The sequence below is a fragment of the Symphalangus syndactylus genome, chromosome 17, assembly GCF_028878055.3.
Source record: "Symphalangus syndactylus isolate Jambi chromosome 17, NHGRI_mSymSyn1-v2.1_pri, whole genome shotgun sequence".
Classification (NCBI taxonomy): Eukaryota; Metazoa; Chordata; class Mammalia; order Primates; family Hylobatidae; genus Symphalangus; species Symphalangus syndactylus.
Window position 1 is genome coordinate 34,200,016 of NC_072439.2, and position 25,005 is coordinate 34,225,020.

General features: G+C 37.0%; 1 protein-coding gene and 1 pseudogene across 1 annotated transcript; one reads left to right on the plus strand and one right to left on the minus strand.

Moving 5' to 3' along the window:
* Positions 1-24,567, plus strand: part of LOC134732828 (olfactory receptor 9S13-like) — a 78,412-nt pseudogene extending 53,845 nt beyond the window's left edge.
* LOC129465864 (olfactory receptor 6C1) lies at positions 11,629-19,564 on the minus strand. Its single transcript, XM_055248520.2, has 2 exons — positions 19,297-19,564; positions 11,629-13,427 (listed from the first exon to the last, which is right to left on the minus strand). The coding sequence occupies exon 2, from the start codon at positions 13,392-13,394 to the stop codon at positions 12,456-12,458; it is 939 nt and encodes a 312-aa protein (XP_055104495.1). The 5' UTR covers positions 13,395-13,427; positions 19,297-19,564; the 3' UTR covers positions 11,629-12,455.
* Positions 24,568-25,005: the final 438 nt, after the last annotated feature.

Consider the following 25,005-nt stretch of genomic DNA (forward strand, 5'->3'; position numbering starts at 1 on the left):
TCTCAAATGATCCTCTCACTTTGGCCTCCCAAAGTGCTGAGATTACAGATGTGAGGCACTGTACCTGGCCCATGTGATAAAATCTGATATTTTCTATGTAATTTTTTTAAATGCTTGTTGAAGCCCACTAAATTGATTTTATAACCTCCTATTGGGTTGCAGTCAACAGTTGAAATCAAGGATCAAGAAAAGTTATTGTAAATAACTTAGGGAACAAACTTTAAATATACAGCTGAGAGAAGAGGGTCCAGAGAGGTTAGCTTGGAGATGGGTTGGTGGTGCTGGGGATGGTAGCCAGAGAGCATCAGCTGCAGATGCCCTTCCCTCCTGGTTACTAACCTGGAGTCTTCAGGGAGTGGTTGAATATTCACATCTGCATCATTTCAGGCTTTACAACTCCAGAGAAGTAAAATAAATGAAGCCATAAACAGGTAACATACTTCCTGACTTGACTATCCAAATGACTATTGCAAGATTTTAATCCTAAATATTCTTGGTGGTAAATTAAAATGAGAAGGCAACATAATTACAAAATAGTATAAGATTTATTGCATTTCTTGTTTTACCTTTTCTGCCACCAAGTTCTATACTACATTTCATAGAAAGACACAAATTTCCAAACTTCTCCTGGTAAGAAGTAGTCTGCTGCTTCTGTTTCTTATCATTTCAGTGGGGACTTGCTGATCTCTGTTATTCAACTAATTAAACAGAAGCTGAATCAGAGTTTTTGGATATCCTGTTTTTAAAGCATGGCCAATAACTAGGACACTAAAACAAGAACTTTGAGAAGCAGAGTAGTCTTGAATTTTTCTGTTGTAGGAGAAATAAACCAATGATCTCAGAAGGCATAATATGAACTCCCTGTCCTACCCCAGATTAAACTTTACCCAGAGTGACACAGATTATACCTGCTCTATTGAGAGCATGCACTGGGGATCAGTTGAGTGAAGAAGCACAAGTTGCCTGGGAGATCCTCATCTGGAACAGGTTAATGAATGTCCTTTGTGAATAACTTTGGGAACAAACTTTAAATAGACAGCTGAGAGAAGAGGTTCCAGGGAGACTAGTTTGGAGACACATTGGTGGTGGTGGGGGAGGCATCCAGAGAGCATTAGCCACAGAGAAGAAGAGTATGGAGTCATTATATTTTTCTTTCTCAGGTGGGTGGTCATAGCTGGACTTGGCTATGGACAAACAGGTTAGGTGGAAAAATTTGGAGGTCCTAAAAAGCCACACTTTTTTTCTTAACTTTTATATTAGGTTCAGGGGTACATGTGTAGGTTTGTTATATAGGTAGACTTGTGTCATGAAGGTTTGGTGTACAGATTATTATTTCATCACCCAGGTACTAAGCATAGTACCCAATGGTTATTTTTTTCTGATCTTCTTCTTCTTCCTCTTACTCTCCTCCCTCAAATAGGCCCCAGTGCCTGTTGGTCCCCTGTTTGTGTCCATTTGTTTTCATTTAGCTCCCACTTATAAGTGAGAACATGTGGTATTTGGTTTTCTGTTCCTGCATTAATTTGTGTATAATGGCTTCCAGCTCCATGTTCTTGCAGAGGACATGATCTTGCTCTTTTTTTACGGCTGCATAGTATTCCATGGTGAATAGGTACCACATTTTCTTTATCCACTCTACTATTGATGGACTTTTAGGTTGATTCTATGTCTTTGCTATTGTGATTAGTACTGCAATGAACATAGGTATGATTTTGCTGTGTCTCTACCAAATCTCATCTTGAATTATAGCTCCCATAATTCCCTCATGTTGTGGGAGGGACCCAATAGGAGATAATTGAATCAGGCGGTGGTTTCCCCCATACTTTTCTCATGGTAGTAAATAAGTCTCACAAGATCTGATGGTTTTATAAGGGGAAACTCCTTTTACTTGGCTATCATTCTCTTCTCTTGTCTGCCACCATGTGAGATGTGCCTTTTCCCTTCTGCAATGATTGTCATGCCTCCCCAGCCATGTGGAACTGTGAGTCCCCTAAACCTCTTTCTTTTGTTAATTGCCCAGTCTTGGGTATGTCTTTATCAGCAGTGTGAAAATGGACTAATACAGTAAATTGGTACCAGGAATAGGGTGCTGCTGAAAAGATACCCAAAAATGTGGAAGCGACTTTGGAACTGGGTAACAGGCAGAGGTTGGAACAGTTTGGAGGGCTGAGAGGACAGGAAAATGTGGGTAAGTTTGGAACTTCCTAGAGACTTGTTGAATGGCTTGGCCCAAAATGCTGATAGCAATATGGGCAATAAAGTCCATGCTGAGGTGCTCTCAGATGGAAATGAAGAACTTGTTGGGAAATGGAGCAAAGGTAACTCTTGTTATGTTTTAGCAAAGAGACTGGCAGCATTATCCCCCTGCCCTAGAGATTTGTGGAACTTTGAACTTGAGATAGATGATTTAGGGTATCTGGCAGAAGAAATTTCTAAGCAGCAAAGCATTCAAGAGGTGACTTGGGTGCTGTTAAAGGCATTCAGTTTTGTAAGAGAGTAGAGCAGAAAAGTTTGGAAAATTTGCAGCCTGATGATGTGATAGAAAGGAAAATCCATTAGGAGGAAAAATTCAAGAAGGCTGCAGAAATTTGCAGAAGTAACAAGGAGCCAAATGTTAATCCCCAAAACTATGGGGAAAATATCTCCAGGGCATGTCAGAAGTCTTCACGGCAGTCCCTCCCATCACAGGCCAGGAGGCCTAGGAGGAAAAAATGGTTTCTTGGGCCAGACCCAGTGTTCCTGTGCTGTGTGCAGCCTAGGGGCTTGGTGCCCTGCATCTTGGCTGCTCCAGCCATGGCTGAAAGGGGCCAATGTAAAGCTCAGGCCGTGGCTTAAGAAGGTGCAAGCCCCAAGCCTTGGCAGCTTCCACTTGATATTGAGCCTGTGGGGGCACAGAAGTCAAGAATTGGGGTTTGGGAACCTCTACTTAGATTTCAGAGGATGTATGGAAATGCCTGAATGCCCAGGCAGAAGTTTGCTGTAGGGGTGGGGCCCTCATGGAGAACCTCTGGTAGGGCAAGGCAGAAGGGAAATGTGGGCTGGAGCCCCCACTCGGAGTCCCTACTGGGACACTGCCTAGTGGAGCTATGAGAAGAGGGCCACCATCCTTCAGACCCCAGAATGGCAGATCTACCAACAGCTTGCACCTTTCACCTGGAAAAGCCACAGACACTCAATGCCAGACTGCTAAAGCAGCTGGGAGGGAGGCAGTATCCTGCAAAGTCACAGGGGCAGAGCTTCCCAAGACCATGGGAACCCACCTTTTGCATCAGCATGACCTTGATGTGAGACGTGGAGTCAAAGGAGATCATTTTGGAGCTTTAAGATTTGACGGCCCTTCTGGATTTCAAACTTACATGGGGCTTGTAAGTTGTTTTGGCCAATTTTTCCCATTTGGAATGAGTGTATTTCCCCAATGCCTGTATCCTCATTGTATCTAGGAAGCAACTAACTTACTTTTGATTTTACTGGCTCATAGGCAGAAGGGACTTGCCTTATCTTGGATGAGACTTTGGACTGTTGGACTTTTGAGTTAATGCTGAAATGAGTTAAGACTTTAGGGGACTGTTGGGAAGGCATAATTGGTTTTGAAATATGAGGACATGAGATTTGGGAGGGGCCAGGGGCAGAATGATGTGGTTTGGGTGTGTTCCCACCAAAATCTCACCTTGAATTGTTGCTCCCATAATTCTCTCATTTTGTGTGAGAAACCCAGTGGGAGATAATTGAATCATGGGAGAAGTTTCTCCCATACTGTTCTTGTAGTGAATGAGTCTCATAGGATCTAATGATTTTATAAGGGGAAACCCCTTTCACTTGGCTGTCATTCTCTTCTGTTGTCTGTGGCCATTTGAGACATGCTTTTCACCTCCTGCCATGACTGTGAGGTCTCCCCAGCCACGTGGAACTCTGAGTCCATTAAACCTCTTTCTTTTGTAAATTGCCCAGTCTCAGGTATGTCTTTATCAGCAGCATGACAATGGACTAATACAAACATACACATTCATGTGTCTTTATGGAAGAATAATTTTTATTCCTGCATTAGTGTGTTCTCACACTACAAAGAAATACCTGAGACTGGGTAATATTTAAAGAAAAGAGGATTAATTGGTTTACAGGTCTGCAGGCTCTACCAGAAGCACACTGGCTTCTGCTTCTGGAGAGACCTCAGGGAACTTACAATCATGATGGAAGGTGAAGAAGAAGCAGGCATGTCTTACATAGCCAGAGCAGGAGCAAGAGAGAGAGGGGTGGGAGGCGATATATACTTTAAAATAATCACATTTGCCAGAACTCATTGTGATGACAGCACTGAGTGGGAGTGTTGTAAAACCATGAGAAACCACCCCCATAATACAATCATCTCCCAAAAGGGCCCTGCTCCAGCATTGGGGATTACATTTCAACATGAGATTCGAGTGGGGGCACATATCCAAACCATATTATTCTTCCTCTGGCCCTGCTCAAATCTCATGTCTTCTCACATTTTAAAATATAATCATTCTTTCCCAAGCGTGCCCCAAAGTTTTAACTCATTTCAGCATTAACTCTAAAGTCCACAGGCCAAAGTCTCATCTGAGACAAGGCTAGTCCTTTCCACTTATAAGCCTATAAAATAAAAAATGAGTTAGTCACTTCCAAGATAGAATTGATATATGGGCATTGGGTAAATACTTCTATTCCAAAAGGGAGAAATCAGCCAAAAGAAAGGGGCTACAGGCTCCAATGAAAGTCTGAAACCCAGAAAGGCTGTCATTAAATTATAAAGCTCCAAAATAATTTCCTTCGACTCCATGTCACACATCCAGGAAACACTGATGCAAGGGGTGGGCTGCCAAGGCCTTGGGCAGTTCCACCCCTGTGGCTTTGTAGGGATCAACCTCTATGTCTGATCTCATGGGCTGGGGTTGTGTGCTTGTGGGTTTTTCAGGTGCATGGTGCAAGTTGTTGGTGGCTCTACCATTCTGGGATCTGGAGGATGGTGGCTGCCTTCTCACAGATCCAGTGCCCCACTGGGAACTCTGTGTTGGGGCTACAACCCCACATTTTCCCTCCACTGCCTTAGTAGAGGTTCTCCATGAGGGCTGTACCCTTGCAGCAGGCTTCTGCTGGGACATCCAGCTTTTCCATATATCCTCTGAAATCTACATGGAGCTTTCCAAGCGTCAACTTTTGTGTTCTGTGACCTGTGAGCTTAACACCATATGGAAGGCACCAAGGCTTATGTCTGGCACCCTCTGAAGCAACAGCCCGAGTACCTGGGCCCCTTTGAGCCATGGCTGGAGCTACAGTGGCTGGGATGCAGGTAGCAGTGTCCCAAGGATGTGCAGGGCAGTGGCTGCCTCAAAGGTCTCTGAAACACCTATGAGGCCTTTTCCCTGTTGTCTTGACTATCAGCACTTGCATTCCTTTTAGGTTTGCAAATTTTTGTAGCCCCACTAGAATTCCTTCCTTGAAAATGGGCTTTCTTTTTCTATCACATAACCAGGCTGTAATTTTTTCAAATCTTTACTCTCTCCTTCCTCTTTAGATGTAAGTTCCAATTTCAGATCATTTATTTGCTCACATATATGAGCACAGATTGTTAGAAGTAGCCAGGCCACAACTCAGCTGGGCATCTGTAATCTCAGCACTTTGGGAGGCCAAGATGTGTGGAACATTTGAGGCGAGGAGTTCAAGACCAGCCTGGCCAACACAGCAAAACTCCATCGCTACTGAAAATACACACACAAAAAAAGTTAGCCGGTTGTATAATCCCAGCTACTCAGGAGGCTGAGACATGAGAATCACTTCAACCCAGGAGGCAGAGGTTACAGTGAGTCGAGACTGGGCCACTGCACTCCATCCATTAATCTGTTGATGAATGCTTAGGTTGATTCCTTCTCTTGGCTATTGTAAATAGTGCTGCAATACACAAGGGACTAGAGATATCTCTTTAACATACTAATTTCCTTTCGTTTGAATATATACCCAGTAGTGGGTTTTCTGGATTATAAGGTAGTTGCATTTTCAGTTTTTTGAGGTGCCTCCATACTGTTTTCCGTAATGGCTCTACTAATTTACATTCCCACCAACAATGTGCAAGGGATTCCTTTTTTTAATGGAGTCTCACTCTGTCACCCGTGCTGGAGTGCAGTGGTGTGATCTCAGCTCGCTGCATCTTCCACCTCCCGGGTTGAAGCAATTCTTCTCCCTCAGACTCCAGAGTAGCTGGGATCACAGGTGCATGCTACCATGTCCAGCTAATTTTTGTATTGTTAGTGGAGATGGGGTTTCAGCATGTTGGCCAGGCTGGTCTCAAACTCCTGACCTCAGGTGACTCTCCCACCTCAGCCTTCCAAAGTCCTGGGATTACAGGCATGAGCCACTGTGCCCAGTCCAGAGGATTCCTTTTATCCACATCCTTGCCAAAAACTTTTATTTATCTATCTTTTTTTGTTTGTTTGTTTGAGATGGAGTCTTGCACTGTTGTCCAAGCTGGAGCGCAATGGTGCAATCTTGGCTCACTCCAACCTCTGCCTCCCGGGTTCAAGTGATTCTCCTGCCTCAGCCTCCTGAGTAGCTGGGATTACAGGCAGTCATGCCCAGCTAATTTTTTGTATTTTCAGTAGAGACAGGGTTTCACTTTTTTGGCCAGGCTGGTCTCAAACTCCTGACCTCGTGATCTGCCCACTTTGGCCTCCCAAAGTGCTGGGATTACAGGCGTGAGCCACTGCACCTTACCTTTATCTATCTGTTTGATAATAGCCATTCTAGCAGAAGTGAGGTGACATTGTGATTTTAATTTGTATTTTCTTGATGACTAGTGATGTTGAACATTTTTTCATATGTTTGTTGGCCATTTGTATATCTTTTTTGAGAAATGTCTATTGAAAGCTTTTGCCCATTTTTAAATCGGATTATTTGTTTTCTTGCTATTCAGTTGTTTAAGTTACTTATATATTTTGCATGTTAACCTCTTATCATATGTATAGTTTGCAAATATTTTATCCTATTCGGTAGGTTGTCTCTTCACTCTGTTGATTGTTTCCTTAGCTGTGCAGAAGCTTTTTAGTTTGATATAATCCCATTTGTGTATTTTTGCTTTTGTTGTCTATGCTTTTGTTGTCATATCCAAGAAATCATTGCTCTGACCAATGTTGTGGAGCTTTCCCTGTTTGTTTTCTTCTAGTAGTTTCATAGTTTTGGTCTTACATGTAAGTCTTTATTATGAATTGATTTTTGTATATGCTGTTAGATAAGGGTGTACTTTCATTCTTCTGCATGTGAATATCCAGTTTTTCCAACACTATTTATTGAAAATACTGTCCTTTCTTTATTGTGTGTTCTTGGCACCTTTGTTGACAATAAGTTGGCTGTAAATGCACAGGTTTATTTCTGGGCTTTCTATTCTGTTCCATTGGTTTATGTGTATATTTTCTTGCCTGTACCATGTGGATTTTGGTTATCATAGCTTTGTAGTATATTTTGAAGTCAGGTGGTGTGATGCTTCCTGCTTTGTTCTTTTTGTTCAAGATTGCTTTGGCTTTTTGGGGTCTTTTGTGGTTTCATATAAATTTTAAGAGTTTTTTTCAATATTCATTCATGATAAAAACCTCTTAACAAACTAGGTATAGGAGAAAAGCACCTCAACAAAATAAAGGCTATATATGACAAGCCCACAGCTAACATTATGCTCAATGGGGAAAAATGAAAAGCTCTCAACATTTTTCTACTTATTATAATATTAGCTGTGGGTCTGTCATATATGACCTTTATTGTGTAGAGGTATGTTACTTCTATACTGAATTTGTTTAGGGCTTTTATCATAAAGTGATGTTGAATTTTATCAAATGCATTTTCTGCATCTATTCAGGTGATCATGTGGTTTTTATACTTCATTCTCTTAATATAGTGTATCAGATTTATTGGTTTGCACATGTTGAACCATCCTTGCATCCCTGGGATGAATCCCACTTGGTAATGATGAATGACCTTTTCAATGTGCTGGTTGGATTTGTTTTGCTAGTATTTTGTTGAGGATTTTTTTCATCTATGTTCATCAGCGATATTTTCATGTAATTTTCTTTTTTTATGTTCTTATTGTGTTTGGTATCAATGGTGACAACCTAAAATAAGTTTGGAAGAATTTCCTTTTTTAAAATTTTTTGGAAGGGCTTGAGAAAGAATAGTATTAATTATTCTTATTTATTTATTTTTATTATTATACTTTAAGTTCTATGGTACACGTGCACAATGTATAAATGTGGCATGTTGCACATAGGTATACATGTGGCATGTTGGTTTCTTGCACCCATTAACTCATCATTTACATTAGGTATTTCTCCTAATGCTATCGCTCCCCCAGCACCCCACCTCTCAACAGGCCCCGGTGTGTGATGTTCCCCACCCTGTGTCCACGTGTTCTCATTTTTCAACTCCCACTTGTGAGTGAGAACTTGCAGTGTTTGGTTTTCTGTCCTTGTGATATTTTGCTGAGAATGATGGTTTCCAGCTTCATCCATGTCCCTGAAAAGGACATGAACTCATCCTTTTTTATGGCTGCATAGTATCCCATGGTGTATATGTGCCACATTTTCTTTTTTTATTTCTTATACTTTAAGTTCTAGGGTATGTGTGCACAATGTGCAGGTTTGTTACATAGGTATACATGTGCCATATCGGTTTGCTGCACCCATCAACTCATCGTTTACATTAGGTATTTCTCCTAATGCTATCCCTTCCCTAGCCCTCCACTCCCTGACAGGCCCTGGTGTGTGATGTTCCCTGCCCTGTGTCCAAGTTTTCTCATTGTTCAGTTCCCACCTATGAGTGAGAATATGCGGTGTTTGGTTTTCTGTCCTTGTGATAGTTTGCTGAGAATAATGGTTTTTCACCTTCATTCATGTCCCTGCAAAGGATATGACCTCATCCTTTTTTATGGCTGCATAGTATTCCATGGTGTATATGTGCCACATTTTCTTAATCCAGTCTATCATTGATGGACATTTGGGTTGGTTCCAAGTCTTTGCTATTGTGAATAGTGCCACAATAAACATATGTGTGCATGGTCTTTATAGTAGCATGATTTATTTATTTATTTATTTATTTGTGAGACGGAGTCTTGCTCTGTCACCCAGGCTGGAGTGCAGTGGCGCAGTCTCGGCTCACTGCAAGCTCTGCCTCCTAGGTTCACGCCATTCTCCTAACTCAGCCTCTCCGAGTAGCTGGGACTACAGGCACCCACCACCACGCCCGGCTAATTTTTTGTATTTTTAGTAGAGACAGGGCTTCACCGTGGTCTGGATCTCCTGACTTCATGATCTGCCTGCCTCGGCCTCCCAAAGTGCTGGGATTACAAGCGTGAGCCACCGTGCCCGGCCAGTAGCATGATTTATAATCCTTTGGTTATATACCCAGTAATGGGATCGCTGGGTCAAATGGTATTTCTAGTTCTAGATGCTTGAGGAATCACCACACTGTCTTCCACAATGGTTGAACTAATTCACACTCCCACCAACAGTGTAAAAGCATTCCTATTTCTCCACATCCTCTCCAGTGTCTGTTGTTTCCTGACATTTTAATGATTGCCATTCTAACTGGTGTGAGATGGTATCTCATTGTGATTTTGATTTTTATTTCTCTGATGGCCAGTGATGATGAGCATTTTTTCATGTGTTTTTTGGCTGCATAAATGTCTTCTTTTGAGAAGTGTCTGTTAATATCCTTTGCCCACTTTTTGATGGGGTTGTTTTTTTCTTGTAAATTTGTTTGAGTTCATTGTAGATTCTGGATATTAGCCCTTTGTCAGATGAGTAGGTTGCAAAAATTTTCTCCCATCCTGTAGGTTGCCTGTTCACTCTGATGGTAGTTTCTTTTGCTGTGCAGAAGCTCTTTAGTTTAATTAGATCCCATTTGTCAATTTTGGCTTTTGTTTCCCTTGCTTTTGGTGTTTTAGACATGAAGTCCTTGCCTACGCCTAAGTCCTGAATGGTATTGCCTAGGTTTTCTTCTAGGGTTTTTATGGTTTTAGGTCTAACATGTAAGTCTTTAATCCATCTTGAATTAATTTTTGTATAAGGTATAAGGAAGGGATCCAGTTTCAGCTTTCTACATATGGCTAGCCAGTTTTCCCAGCACCATTTATTAAATAGGGAATCCTTTCCCCATTGCTTGTTTTTGTCAGGTTTGTCAAAGACCAGATAGTTGTAGATATGTGGCATTATTTCTGAGGGCTCTGTTCTGTTCCATTGATCTATGTCTCTGTTGTGGTACTAGTACCATGCTGTTTTGGTTACTGTAGCCTTAGGTAATTTATAGATTCAATGCCATCCCCATCAAGCTACCAATGACTTTCTTCACAGAATTGGAAAAAACTACTTTAAAGTTCATATGGAACCAAAAAAGAGCCCGCATCGCCAAGTCAATCCTAAGCCAAAACAACAAAGCTGGAGGCATCACGCTACCTGACTTCAAACTATACTACAAGGTTATTCTTTAGAATCTAAGCACTTATTCGTGGTAATCATATTGATTACTATCTAAAGAGTCTAAAATAATTCGAAATCAATTACCATAAAGAATACAAATATTTCAGACTGGTCTTCAAGCAATTCTATAATTTGTTTCTGGCTAAGTACATGTACGTATCCGGTTTCTCAGTAACAATATAATATGCACCAATATCGATATTCCAAGGACTCTCTCACCTCTCTTGTTTAAAAATTCCAAAATTCTGTAATTATTTTTCATATCAATCATGTTACAGCATAATGAATTTCTCAATATTTTATAATCATACAATCATCTTTATCAGGTTTCCATAGATAACTCCGAGTAAAATTTTCTCATCTGTTACTGAATTTAGTTTATACATCTTTTCAAACATTGATGATAATGTCATTTAGTTTTAATTCTTATAAATGCATCTGTCAGCTGTCAGCTATTACTGACCTGAAATCCTAAAGAAATAAAATTTTTAAAAATTTAAATCTGAACATAATCATAGATGTACTATATGTAAAAATAACAATAGAAATAGTTGTTACTATGTATTGTTAGCTCATTATGTTACATGCTTTACAGATTGATTTCCATTCTTATAGTAACTTACTTAAGATGTTATGCCTGGTTTACACATGAGAAAATGTATGCTCAGAAGGCAGAGAAACCACAGACTTTCAATCATTTTTCTTGTTTAACATGAAAATGTTATTTCTAATAGGAAGTAATAAAATTAAGAAACCATTTCTATCTTCTGTTTAACATTTTGAATTCATTTCAGTTTTCTTTGACTTTTTTTCTCAGCAAATCTTGTTCTTAGTCTCCCAGTTGAATATATGGCACAAAAATCTTAAAGAATTTTGTATCACTGATTAGAATTATAATTTTTCTATTACTTAAAAATGTGGTCAATAAAATTTATAGTGCTTTTTACTATCATTAATTCTTATTTCAGCTTTTGAAATCATGGGCGCACACACACACACTCATCTTGCTTGCATACTTTAGACATTTATTAATATGTTAAGTACAAGGAAGCAAAATTTTAACAGATAAAAATCATAATTTTAGATATACTAAAAATCTTTTGCTTTGTTCTGAAGCTTTTATTTTCTATAAAACTAAACTTTAAATAATTTTGTTCAGGTATAAAATAATTTGGATACATATCCTATTTTAAACTAGTCTAAAATTTAAGAATATTTACATACTACTTTTAGGTAATGATAGAAAGAAGCTTATTTTCCACTCACAGAAAATTAATGTATCTTAGGAAATACTATATATTCTCTATGTTTGACAAAACCTATATATGTATTTGTGTATGTGTCTATCCATCATCTGTCATTCTACAGAGAGAATATTATGGGATTCACAAATATGGAGATCTACTTAGCACTTACAGCAAAAAAGTATATATTGATAATGGTCTAGGCTCCTTTATTAATAGATTAATTTCACGAATATACCTAATTAAAATGAGTAATGAAATTTTGTTTTTTGCTTTTCAAATGAATTCACTTACATTTTTAAAAAATTATATTGTATCTTTCACATATTTCCTACAACATCAGTAGCATAGTGAAGGGAATTTCTATAAGAATAAATTAAAATTATAAAACTATATGTTCTGTGTATAACAAGTAGAATATCATATTGATATTTATAAAGCCATTCCAATGTATCTAGGTATAATTTTATTTCTTGAAGTAAACTAAAGAATAATTTTAGTTTTCAAAATATTCTTGAAGAGCTTGTAATTTTACAAAAAATTGTTCAAAGGAAGGGGTGTCAGGAAGACACAAGAAAATTATTTTAAGTCAAATGAGAAATATATTAAATAAATATGCTTGCAAACTTTTAGGAAAATGAAAATGATGCAGAAGACTGCAAGGAGGCCATTTTGATTGAAGAAGCTACTGAAAATTCATATTGTCCTTTCCTGTGCCTCTAATTCATCACAGCATACCATTTCATGTGCTTGTGAAAAATACAGTCTTCCTTGCCACGTTAATGAAAGCTTGCTTGACTTGCTGATTTCTTAGGCTGTAAATAAAGGGGTTCATCATGGGGGCTACTGAGGTGTTTAGTATTGCCACTCCCTTGCTCAAGGACACTCTATCTTTTGCTGAGGGTTTAATGTACATAAAAATGCAGCTGCCATAAGAGATGGAGATAACAACCATGTGGGAAGAACATGTGGAAAAGGCCTTTGTCCTCTGACTAGTAGAAGGAATTCTCAAAATTGTTCTGATAATGTATATGTAGGACAGAAATATTAATGCCAAAGTGAACATTAGAGTAAACACAGCACAAGAAAATCCCATCACCTCTAAGAATTTTGTGTCTGAACAAGCAAGTTGCAGCAGGGGAAAATAATCACAGGTAAAATGGTCAATAATATTAGACCTACAGTAATCAAGCTTTAAGAGAAACATGAGTGCAGGGAATATGATTAAGAATGAAATCAGCCAAGAAGTAAAAACAAGCAGTGTGCAGACTCTTCGATTCATGATATTCAAGTAATGCAGAGGCTTGCAGATGGCCACATAGCGGTCATAGGACATGGCTGCCAGAAGGTAAAACTCTGTGACTCCCAAGAGAATGAAAAAAAATAACTGAACTATGCAATTATTAAAGGAAATGGTTTTATCTCCTGAAATAATGTTACCCAGAAACTTGGGTATACTGACGGTTGTGAATGAAATTTCTAATATGGAGAAATTTCTGAGGAAGAAATACATGGGGGTCTGCAGGTGGGAATCCAGCAGGGTGAGGGTGATAATGGTCAGGTTCCCAGTGATGCTGAGCATGTAGGTGATGAGCAGGAAGACAAAGATTACAACCTGAAACTTTGGGTCATCTGTCAATCCCAGAAGAATAAACTCTGTTATTTCTGTATGGTTTCTCATTCTTCAGTTGCTTTCTTTTTTCCCCTGCCAGACCTATAAGAGAAAGTACAAAGAACAAACTTGAAGAGTTATCGATTAACAAATATCCAAGTGCGGAGCTGGAGTTTGGTTGACATAGTATGCCATTTCTACTTCAAGGGGAAACTTAACACCACCCGATAATAACAGTGGTCCTTTAATTTCCACTCTTTTACAGGTGAAAACTCTTCACATAAGACAGGTTAAAAATTAAAGTTTGGTATCACAGTTGGAAGTGGTAGGGGAGGAATTTGAAACTAGACTTTTCTGACTCCACGTAATATCTGTTATCTTTCAAAGACATGCCTACAAGTTTCCTCCCTAATCAGAACCATCTTTGTATCCTTGCACAAACCCCTATACAAGTTTCCTATTTATGTAAAAGTTTGATTACTCTGATAATTCTCAATATGGAGAAGATACTTGAAGTTTTTTTTTTTTTTTTTTTTTTTTTTTTTTGAGGTGGAGTCTCACTCTGTCACCCAGGCTGGAGTGCACTGGCGTGATCTTGGCTCACTACAACCTCTGCCTCCTGGGTTCAAGCGATTCTTCTGCCTCAGCCTCCTGAGTAGCTGGGATTACAGGCATGTGCCACCACACCCGGCTAATGTTTGTATTTTTAGTAGAGACGGGGTTTCGCCATGTTGGCCAGGCTGGTCTCGAACTCCTGACCTCCAGTGATCCACTGCCTTGGGCTCCCAGAGTGCTGGGATTACAGGCATGAGCCACTGCACCTGGCCTAGTTTTTAAAAAGTGAGTGCTTTGTCCTTAGCCATTGTGAAAGTTGATTGTATGGATTGGGTTGGGTCATTTTTGTCATACCCAACCAACACAGGGTCAAGATGCCAGGGGGGAAAAAGCACACAGGGCACATGGCATTGCTCTAAGTAAGTAATTCTGTGTAAGCCTGACTGCTGAAGTTGCCTGCTGTAACCTGAAATCTGTGTTATCTAATAGCTGCTGAAATCACCTGCTGTGATCCTATGGGTAGTTTTACTCATTGCCTTAACTTACCAATCAAAACTTGGCAGCTGCCCTAAACCTTTCCAGTGTCAATGAACTTCCTTGAAGAGCAATATATAACATTTCTCTTTTTTATACAGCTTCTAACCTTCTCTTCATTCTTTGGACATACTGAAAAAGCACCTGGTCTGTGTGTATGCATTGAATTGAAGTTTTTGGTTACCACCTAAGATGTTTTAAATTTTAGAGATATGTCTCTATATTTTATTTAACCTTAATGCCATCGATCAACTTTTGTGAATATTCAGATTTTCCAACTCCTATGTCCACTTTATTGAAAATCAGAAATACTTATGCCATTACCATGAACAACTTCAGATGTTTGGAATACAGAAGAGGAAGAAGTATAGAATAATGTAAGCTGGAAGAGCCCAAAGCTGAAGTTTATTGCATGTGAATCAATATTTCATGATATTTCAGCCTACCTATGTGTCATTTTATGACTTTTATTCCTGTAGAAGCCATTTTGCTTTCTAATTGAAATAAATAAGTAAATAATAAAATATTAATTTGAGAAGGATACCCTCAGTTAAAGAGATAATAGATAAGTATTCTCCAAGAAGATTTGCTTAATTGGGTATTCATACTTTGAAATAGCAATTTTTAATTCTTTTTAAAAATAAAGTTCAAATGATATTGTCATAAACATTTTCATAGAAACGAGTGAGGTTATCTAGTTTTGAATCCAACCTATTTACTACGTCTGAAAATCACTTAACACTTCTATGTCTCAGTATCCTCACGTATAGTTTCTTCCACTGTATACAAGTCTATCTCAGAGTTTTTGTGAGCATTAAGTTAATATATTTAACTTAATAACTTTCATATAACTTAATATATATTAGCTTACTTATAAATTTTCTAAATTCTTTATAAATATATGTATTTGTATAATTTATATTTATATTTTCATATATTTATATAAATAAATTTATTATATATTGTATAACATATGTTTATAAAGCATTTAGCAAAATGCTTAGCATTTAGCAAAAGCTGTATGAGGCTTTGTTCTATGGAGAAAGTATTTCCTAACCATTGAGCTGAAAGTCTCTGGAAATGGGATGGTGTCCTGTCCAAAAGGTTATGTCTTAAATAAATAGTAATAATTATATTTGGCACCAAGAGAGTCACATGAGAACAATAACAATAAAGCAATAGGAAAAAAGTCACCAGGTTTCATAGTACCTGTCGAACATTCTAGGCAAGTAAATCGTTGCTCTTCCTTGTCTACATGGTGCTGACCTCTCCCACCACGGTATAGCTGCCTCTTTCACCTCATAACCACCACCACACCCCCCGTCCCCCACCCACACACACTCCACTTCTCTTATCTTCAACCAGGATTTGATCACTGTCATGTTCATAGCTTGTCAACATTGCTACTCACTGCCAGTTATTTTCTCTGCTCTTCATTAGTAATAACCCTTCTGAAAGGGATTGAAGCTTGCAGTAAATTATATGTGCATATATATTATATATACATATGTGAGTGTGCGTATGTAATTATTTGTGTGTATCTATGTGTATATATATATGTGTGTGTATATATACGTGTGTGTGTGTATATATATATATATATATATTAGCATTGTGGGTAATACATTGTAATGACATCCCAAATTACCTTTGTTCTTATTTCTACAACACTAGGTTTAATACCCATTGTGTGCATTGCATGAGAATATTATGCTCATTCTTCCCAACTCATCACACTTACAACAGGCTGAAATCTCCTGTTAACTCCTCTGTTACTCTGTGCATTCTTGAGAGTTAGAACGGGATTTTATCTTCAAAGCTATTTCAACATAATCCAGTATTTAGTATAGTTGTGGTAGGTTTAAAGGAAACACTCATCTAGTTAATTAATTAATTAATTAAAGTTGAGTTTGTTACTGAATCACATACTGCCATCAGTGCAGTTTGCTATTTTATGCTGATATTCTCGCGTGGATCTTACTTAGTTTTTCATCTTTGTTTTACAAGATGTATTTTCTTACATGTCTTACCCTGTGAGCTGTGTTTACATATTTGGATCAAGTTCACTGTATTGGCTAAATTTAAAACAAAAGATATGAAAAGGGAACCACATTTTATTGATACATAAATTGAAAGAAAACTTCATGAAACATTATTTCTGAATTACTGGGTTTAAATTTTTTTTACAATTCATCCTTTCATTTCACTTTACTCCAGCTCCAGCAACATCACTCTTATTTCATCAGGGTTTATTTTTCATTAAAAGCATGAGCTTTTTGTAACACTTTGAAGTCACAAAATACATTCATACCAAATATACAAGATTTGGATCCAATCTGAAGATTCAATTTTATTCAACAACTTACTGACATGACAGACTCAAGTTTTAAAAAAATATATATTATATTATTACCAGTCTATAGTGAATAATGTATCAATGCACTGTATTATTCACCTTATTTCAACTGTTTTTGCATGTCTGCTTTCCTCTTAAATTCTCTGCTAATTTTTTTTAACACTTTACTGAATAATAATACCATGACTCATTCTTTTGCTTCATATGAAAGCTGTGAGGGAACATAGGAAAAGCTGTGAGGGAAGATACAAGTTGTTATTTGAAGGGTTCATGTGAGACTTCACACAAAAAATAGACACTTCTATAGCTGGTCTTCAAAGACTAGGGAAACAGGCTTAAAGAAACTCTAGTAGTATGTGATCCAATAACAAGAACTGGGTGTGGTATATCATGCTTTTATGTAGAAATGTTTATGAAAGTTTAATGAATTGTATTCATTTGCCAATATAAAATAAGCTTGATAAAAATTATCAGCATCCCTAGTCCTTTGAGAGGATTGAACCTCAATGTTTAGCAAGTTGCAATGAATTCCTAGAGAATTAAAAGATCTCAGGACGTATTCATACAGATAATGAGGAAAAGCTCCAAGCATTTAATTAATTATCTTGGATTTTTATATCTGAATGCAAATCCATATTTTCTCCTGGAAGAATATGGCTTAGGTTGTTTTCATTTCCTTCCACCATTTCAACAAAATTACTTACTTGTTTTCTAAAGATTCCTGCAACAAATTATTTGAGCCATTTAAAATGAAAATTAAGGGTGATATTTAATATTTACTAAATAAAATGGTTACAAAGCATTTTCAGAGCTTTCTAGAAACAACCCTATATTTTGCTCTGCCATCGAGTAAATATTAACGATGACCCTTTAAATAAATTAGGTTAAATATTGGCAATTATTTGATGTGCCTGGTAAGAAAGGGACTATCAGAGACTAAATCAGTTTGAAGAATCTAGGTATGTGCTTTTAAGAGACTGAGATAAGGGACCGACTGGCTCTATTTTATTACTCTGTGTGTGTGTGTGTGTGTGTGTGTGTGTACTTTTTAATAAGGTATTAAATTACACTGAGTTGAGACCCCCCTTAGTAATGGAAATACTTTGAAAATCTAGTTTTTAAATTTTTCTGTTTACTCAGTTCTTTCTTCTTCACCTTAATAGAGATCACTGAAAAAATTTTGCAGAGCATATCTTCAAAAACTATATTACTCGTATCACTCTTTATTTTTCAACTTTAGAGCTTAGGTTAATACACTAATGAAAAAGAAAATTATTTAGCTCAATGTTGTGGGCAATATATAGCTCAGTTTTATAATTATGCTGAAATACACTTTGATACTGCTCGGTTATTCTAGGCTGTGGGCCATGACACAAGGGTAACTTTGAGAAATTCTGTAGGCCTGAATGAAACAGTGGCTCTTCAGGAAAATTCATTGAGTGCTTGAAATAATTATTTTATTAAATTTGTTTTTTACTGTTTTTATAATAATTTTAGATGACTATTTCCCTGGAGAAATAGGAATAATTTATATTTCTTCCTTTCGATAATGATGGGCAGGTTTAATTCTCAACCTTCATACAAGTGTGTATAGAAGCAAATCAAGGGAAAAGAGGTGTCACCAAATCACACTTAATTTCATAAATAGTAACACTCATTTCTGTAAAGGTTTCTGGAAAATAAACACTCATAACCTCATTCCTTCAGTTCATTAACTAGCCATTTATAATTTTAACAAGATAGGAAAAGGACATAAATTAACAGAAAACTGTGGTATTAACACACTGTTAATTTCTTATTTATGACCTATAAGGCCAATTTATTATCACAGAAAGTATATAGGCTTTAATGTTACAGAGATATGAATGAAACATTTAATGGATTTGTGACTTTGGGTGAGTTACTTAATGTCTTTAAACTTCAGTTTTCTCTGTTTAAAACAGTTGAAATTTCAAGGATGTTTTTGGGAATTAATTAAAATACTATAAATAAGTGTTCCATAAATCATGCAGCATTTAGTAGGCTCTAGGAATAGTTATATGATTTATTTTTCCTTTACTGGAAATTAATTTGGGAAAAATATTCATTGTGGTTGTGATTTATTAAAGGCAGTATCTGTTCTGAACTAGGGACTTTTTTTCTTTATCTCATTTAGACTTTATAACATAACTGAAGTTTTTATCCTTACTCCCAAGAGCTGAGGCTCAGAGAAATTATGTAACTTAATTCAAATAGCTAGCACACATTAAGTATAATCTCAGACTACTTAGCCTGTTCTCTTAAGCACAGTGCTATATGGCTATATTTGATTAAAAACACAGAGACAGAGATAGTAATTTCCTGCTTTTAATTATTAGAGAATGAATAAACTGGTGTAATAGGACATGCTAATCCTTTTTATACATTTTAATATGTCACGTTTCAAAGTATAACACCTATTTACTTTGATTAAAAGTTGAGCTGTTAAGTAATGATTCAATGCTATGATTTGAGAGACTTCCATTGCCTTCCATAGGTTTTACTTACCTCTGATTTTCATATAGCTTCACTAACATTCAGAATGGCTGGAATAGTAGAAATATTAGCAAATGCCATTGCTATCCAGTAAAACCAAAATTTCTGAAAACATTCACTTTCTCGTTGAACAAATTTTCTTCCTATTTTCAATATTTTGTCTTAATTTTCCCATTTTATCCAGAGGGGATATGTCTCTTTGATAGTAGAGAGTGAGAAAGGAGCAAAAATATAAAATAGGGAAAGTATCTGAAAGTGTTTTAGAATGGTCTGGCATGGTTTCCACACAGATATTAGATGCCATGAGGTACTTAATGTTTTATCTAGTCTCTCTGCCACTGGCTCAAGGGGACTAATTCAGTGAATCAAAATTGCCAGAAGACAAATGTACACAAAACACTAAGGAATATAAAACATAATACACATTAGTATTTAAATTGGAAAAGGAAGCTTGGGACACAGTATCCAATAAGACAGAAAAGAAAATAACAACAAACAAACAATACTAAGTGTGAAGGTTTTTTTCCCTTGACATTATATGGCATATAGAGATAGCTATCAAATACCTTATAGCATACGTAAGCGGCATTTAGTGATCACCATTAAATAAGTGTCATCAACTTAACCTAGTATCCATTGGCATCAGAAAGCATGAAATGAGCTCAGTTTATTGCATATTTGTGTATAATAAAGACAGAAATTCCTGGAAGTCATATTTGTGAAACAATGCAGGAAATATGAGAAATACCCTTTCAGAATAATCTTTACAATTATTAGTGACTTTGAGTAACTTTGAATGAGAAAATTGTTGTTCTGCTGGGAAGCAATGAAGTGGTCCTCAAACTTCTAGAAACTTCTACTTCTACAGGGAGTGACTTTATGATTTAGTTGGGACTCTTTAAAATAAATGAGTACCTCCCCACACTCATCTCACTAATAGGCTCTTTTCAATATTCAGATTAAAGTGTGACCGAGGAATTAGTATTAAAAGAAAAGCAAAACAAAACTTCCAGGTGATTCTGAGGTATGGGAAAGTTTGTCAAATAGTGACCTAATGGACCTCCAGGATCCTTTTTATTTTTCAAAAAGATGACACATTTATATATATATTTTTTCTAATTTACTTTCTTGTTTTTAAGAATACCTGTGTTGCTGGATCAAAGGACTTAGAACTTATGGCAGGTGGCATGTAGGAAGATTTCTCAGTCCTGACTTTGTATAATATTAATAGCAAGTTTTTCTTGAGGTTCAAGCTGAAGACTCAGTCTAAGATTCTCTTTTGATTCTAATAAGGAAGAGGCATAAGAAACTTAGAAAAAAATAGATATACTTGTCGAGTGTACTCAGATACTTGAATAAATCTACATATACTGTGAAGCATTTTTTGTAATTATGCTTTCCTCAAAGCTTCCTTTAAAAGAACAAAGAACTTTCTTTTTTCTTTTGAAAAGAACTTTCAAAATATTTCAATGAGGCTTTTTTGGGAACAAGCTGGATATCAAGAGAGGTACTTGTTTTTTTTAAAACCGTAAATTTTTCTGAATATAGGTTTTAAAATTTAGCAAAAGTTTTTCTTTTTTTCTTGCTCATTTTCTTATATAGCAATTATTTGTTTAGTCCTTTCTCTTTCCCATGTGTTACATATTTCATTTAATTTATATATATCATTTAATTTATTCCTTACAACAGAAATTCTGTGAAGCAGATGATCCAAACCATATTTTGTTGATGAGCAAACAGAGGCTCATGGAATTTAAACAATTTGCCCAAGATTACTCAGCCAGTGAGTGGCAGAGCATGAATTAAAAACTAGATTTATGTAAATGAAAACACCATCCTTTTTTTTAAATTCTCTTTCTTTTTTTTAAATTTTATTATTATTATACTCTAAGTTTTAGGGTACATGTGCATAATGTGCAGGTTTGTTACATATGTATACATGTGCCATGTTGTGCTGCACCCATTAACTCATCATTTAGCATTAGGTATATCTCCCAATGCTATCGCTCCCCCCTCCCCCCACCCCACAACAGTCCCCGGAGTGTGATGTTCCCCTCCTGTGTCCATGTGTTCTCATTGTTCAATTCCCACCTATGAGTGAGAACATGTGGTGTTTGGTTTTTTGTCCTTGTGATAGTTTACTGAGAATGATGGTTTCCAGTTTCATCCATGTCCCTACAAAGGACATGAACTCATCATTTTTTATGGCTGCATAGTATTCCATGGTGTATATGTGCCACATTTTCTTAATCCAGTCTATCGTTGTTGGACATTTGGGTTGGTTCCAAGTCTTTGCTATTGTGAATAGTGCCACAATAAACATACGTGTGCATGTGTCTTTATAGCAGCATGATTTATAATCCTTTGGATATATACCCAGTAATGGGATGGCTGGGTCAAATGGTATTTCTAGTTCTAGATCCCTGAGGAATCGCCACACTGACCTCCACAACGGTTGAACTAGTTTACAGTCCCACCAACAGTGTAAAAGTGTTCCTATTTCTCCACATCCTCTCCAGCACCTGTTGTTTCCTGACTTTTTAATGATCGCCATTCTAACTGGTGTGAGATGGTATCTCATTGTGGTTTTGATTTGCATTTCTCTGATGGCCAGTGATGATGAGCATTTTTTCATGTGGTTTTTGGCTGCATAAATGTCTTCTTTTGAGAAATGTCTATTCATATCCTTCACCCACTTTTTGATGGGGTTGTTTGTTTTTTTCTTGTAAATTTGTTTGAGTTCATTGTAGATTCTGGATGTTAGCTCTTTGTCAGATGAGTAGGTTGTGAAAATTTTCTCCCATTCTGTAGGTTGCCTGTTCACTCTGATGGTAGTTTCTTTTGCTGTGCAGAAGCTCTTCAGTTTAATTAGATCCCATTCATCAATTTTGGCTTTTGTTGCCATTGCTTTTGGTGTTTTAGACATGAAGTCCTTGCCCATGCCTATGTCCTGAATGGTATTGCCTAGGTTTTCTTCTAGGGTTTTTATGGTTTTAGGTCTAACATGTAAGTCTTTAATCCATCTTGAATTAATTTTTGTGTAAGGAAAACACCATGCTTTTAACTAATAAAACTTTGACTTCATAAAAAACTCATAACAGAAGCCAAATCAGTTTCATTTTTCTGACTATATTGTACTTTTAATTTTATGAAAATTTCTAAATAAAACTATGTAACTTCAAATATATTGTTTCTAGACAGAAAAAAACTTCTCTTTTCTTAATTCAGAAATTAAATGCAGTAATAAAACCATAGAATTATAAAATTTATTTTTTCCACTTGAATTTAATGTTTTAGATATCTTAAAAATTATTCATGTTTTATCTCTGTGCCTCTTTAGTATTTAATATTAAGCATTAATAGTTAGAAAAATACAAAAAACAGAACCCATGCAATCCAGAATTTCCACCCCCTCCCCAACTTATTCGCATTACTGTCTTGTGCTTTGTTAACAATATATAGAGGGAAAAACATTTCTTGTTGGGGAAGTTAATCTTATACTTAACCATAGTGTTCCTATATAAACAAAATAATTCATATGTCTATGGCAGTAAAAAGAAAACCCATGCTGCAGTTTGGGTGCCAAAAAAGGGAGCCACCAGCATTCAGACACTAATAGTAAATGAAGGACATGGAGGCTGAACAATATGTGGTTAATGTAGGGGATATGAGTCTGATTTATTATTTTGAATGACATTCTCAAGACTAGTGGTTCATTCTACCTCATTAAACTGTAACCCCATGTTTCCTAATGCCTTTTATGTCACAGAATGGTTTAAGAACCAAATTAACTGCATTAATTTTCTTGTAGTGGGGAAAAGAATTGACCTATGTTTTCACTCAGTTTTCCATTCTTAGAGCACAAGGAACTTTGTGTTTGTTTGTTTATTTATTTATTTCACTAACATGTATGTTTTTAAGATGTTTGCGTCATTATAAATATTGCTTTTCACACTCAATTTTGTGTAATCTTCACAGGTGCCTCCCATTTGGCAGAGGAGGACTTCTGAGGTATCGAAAGTGTAGATGGTTATCTTAGATTCTTTCATACTGAAAGATGTAAAATTTGGATGCAGCCCAGATGACTCCAAAGCTCTTCACAAACGGCATAAAATTACTGATAATTTACTGCTGGAAATATCTCGTGCCCATTCAAATTTCTCACATAATACTAAAACTAAATAGATGGGAAAAACCTAAATAACCTATTTTGATTGTACTTCGGTTGCTTCTCAATGTAAAACTATTCTATCAGATGCACTGCCAAGAAAACTCCAATTTGTATCAGCGTTTTTTTTGTTTGTTTTTTTCCGTTGGCAACTTCAGGGACCAAAAGTTGACCAGGTTTCGTTATAATCCACTCATTTTCTCAGATAGGTCTTGGCTATGAAGAGCGAGCTGAACAGGAATTACTCAGAGGTGACAGAGTTTGTTCTGCTGGGATTCAGAACATCACCAGAAGTACAGATTCTCTTATTCTTCCTGTTCTTGCTTATCTACATGGTCACTGTGTTGAGAAATCTCAGCATGTTAGTTATCATTGAAATAGACTCCAGACTTCACACACCTATGTATTTCTTTCTCAGAAATTTGTCCTATTTGGATCTCCGCTACTCCACAGTCATTGCTCCCAAAACTGACTACTTTATTGTCCAAGGAAAAGAAAATTTCTTACAATGGTTGTGGAACACAGTTGTTTTTCTTTGCTCTCTTTCTTGGGACTGAAGGTTTTTTCTGGCTGTGATGGCCTATGATCGCTTCTCAGCTTTTTTCACCTTTCTTCTATACTGTATGTATGTCTCAGCAAGCTTGTGTTTGTTTGGTGGTTGGCTCCTCTATCTGTGGATGCATCAACTCCATGATACAAACAGGTTTCACCTTCAGTTTGCATTTCTGTGGAGAAAACAGATTGGAGCACTTTTTCTGTGATGTCCCAGTCATGATCAAGATCTCATGTACTGACATCGTTGTGAATGAGTTAGTACTGTTTATTCTCTCCGCTCTCATCATCACCACCACAACTGTCATTCTGGTTTCCTATGCGCCTATCCTCTCCACTGTCCTGAAGATTCCCTCAACCCACGGCAGAAGTAAGACTTTCTCCACTTGCAGCTCTCAGGTCACTGTGGTGAGTTTATTCTATGGAACTGTATTCTTCATGTATGCCCAACCTGGGGCCATCTCCTCACCAAAGAGCAAGGTTATAGCTGTATTCTACACTCTTGTCATCCCTATGTTAAATATCTGATTTATAGTCTAAGAAATAGGTGCAAAACGCTTTGAAAAGGATATTGATAAGAAAAATGTCTTTTCATTGACCTCTAGCCATCTATAAAACTATAGAAGCAACTAAGAGCAATACTATCAGTAATTTATTATAGAATAGTTTCAAAGAAAGACATCTGAAAGTATGGAGATGAAAGTTTATTTTCATGTTTTGACCATCACCAGATCCTTTTAAAAATGAATTAAAGGCCAGGTGTGGTGGCTCATGCCTGTAATCCCAGCCCTTAGGGAGGCCGAGGCGGGTGGATCACAAGGTCAGGAGATCGAGACCATCCTGGCCAACATCGTGAAACCCCGTCTCTACTAAAAATACAAAAAATTAGCTGGGCATGGTGGCACGCGCCTGTAGTCCCAGCTACTCAGGAGGCTGAGGCAGGAGAATCACTTGAACCCACGAGGTGGAGGTTGCAGTGAGCCGAGATTGTGCCACTGCAC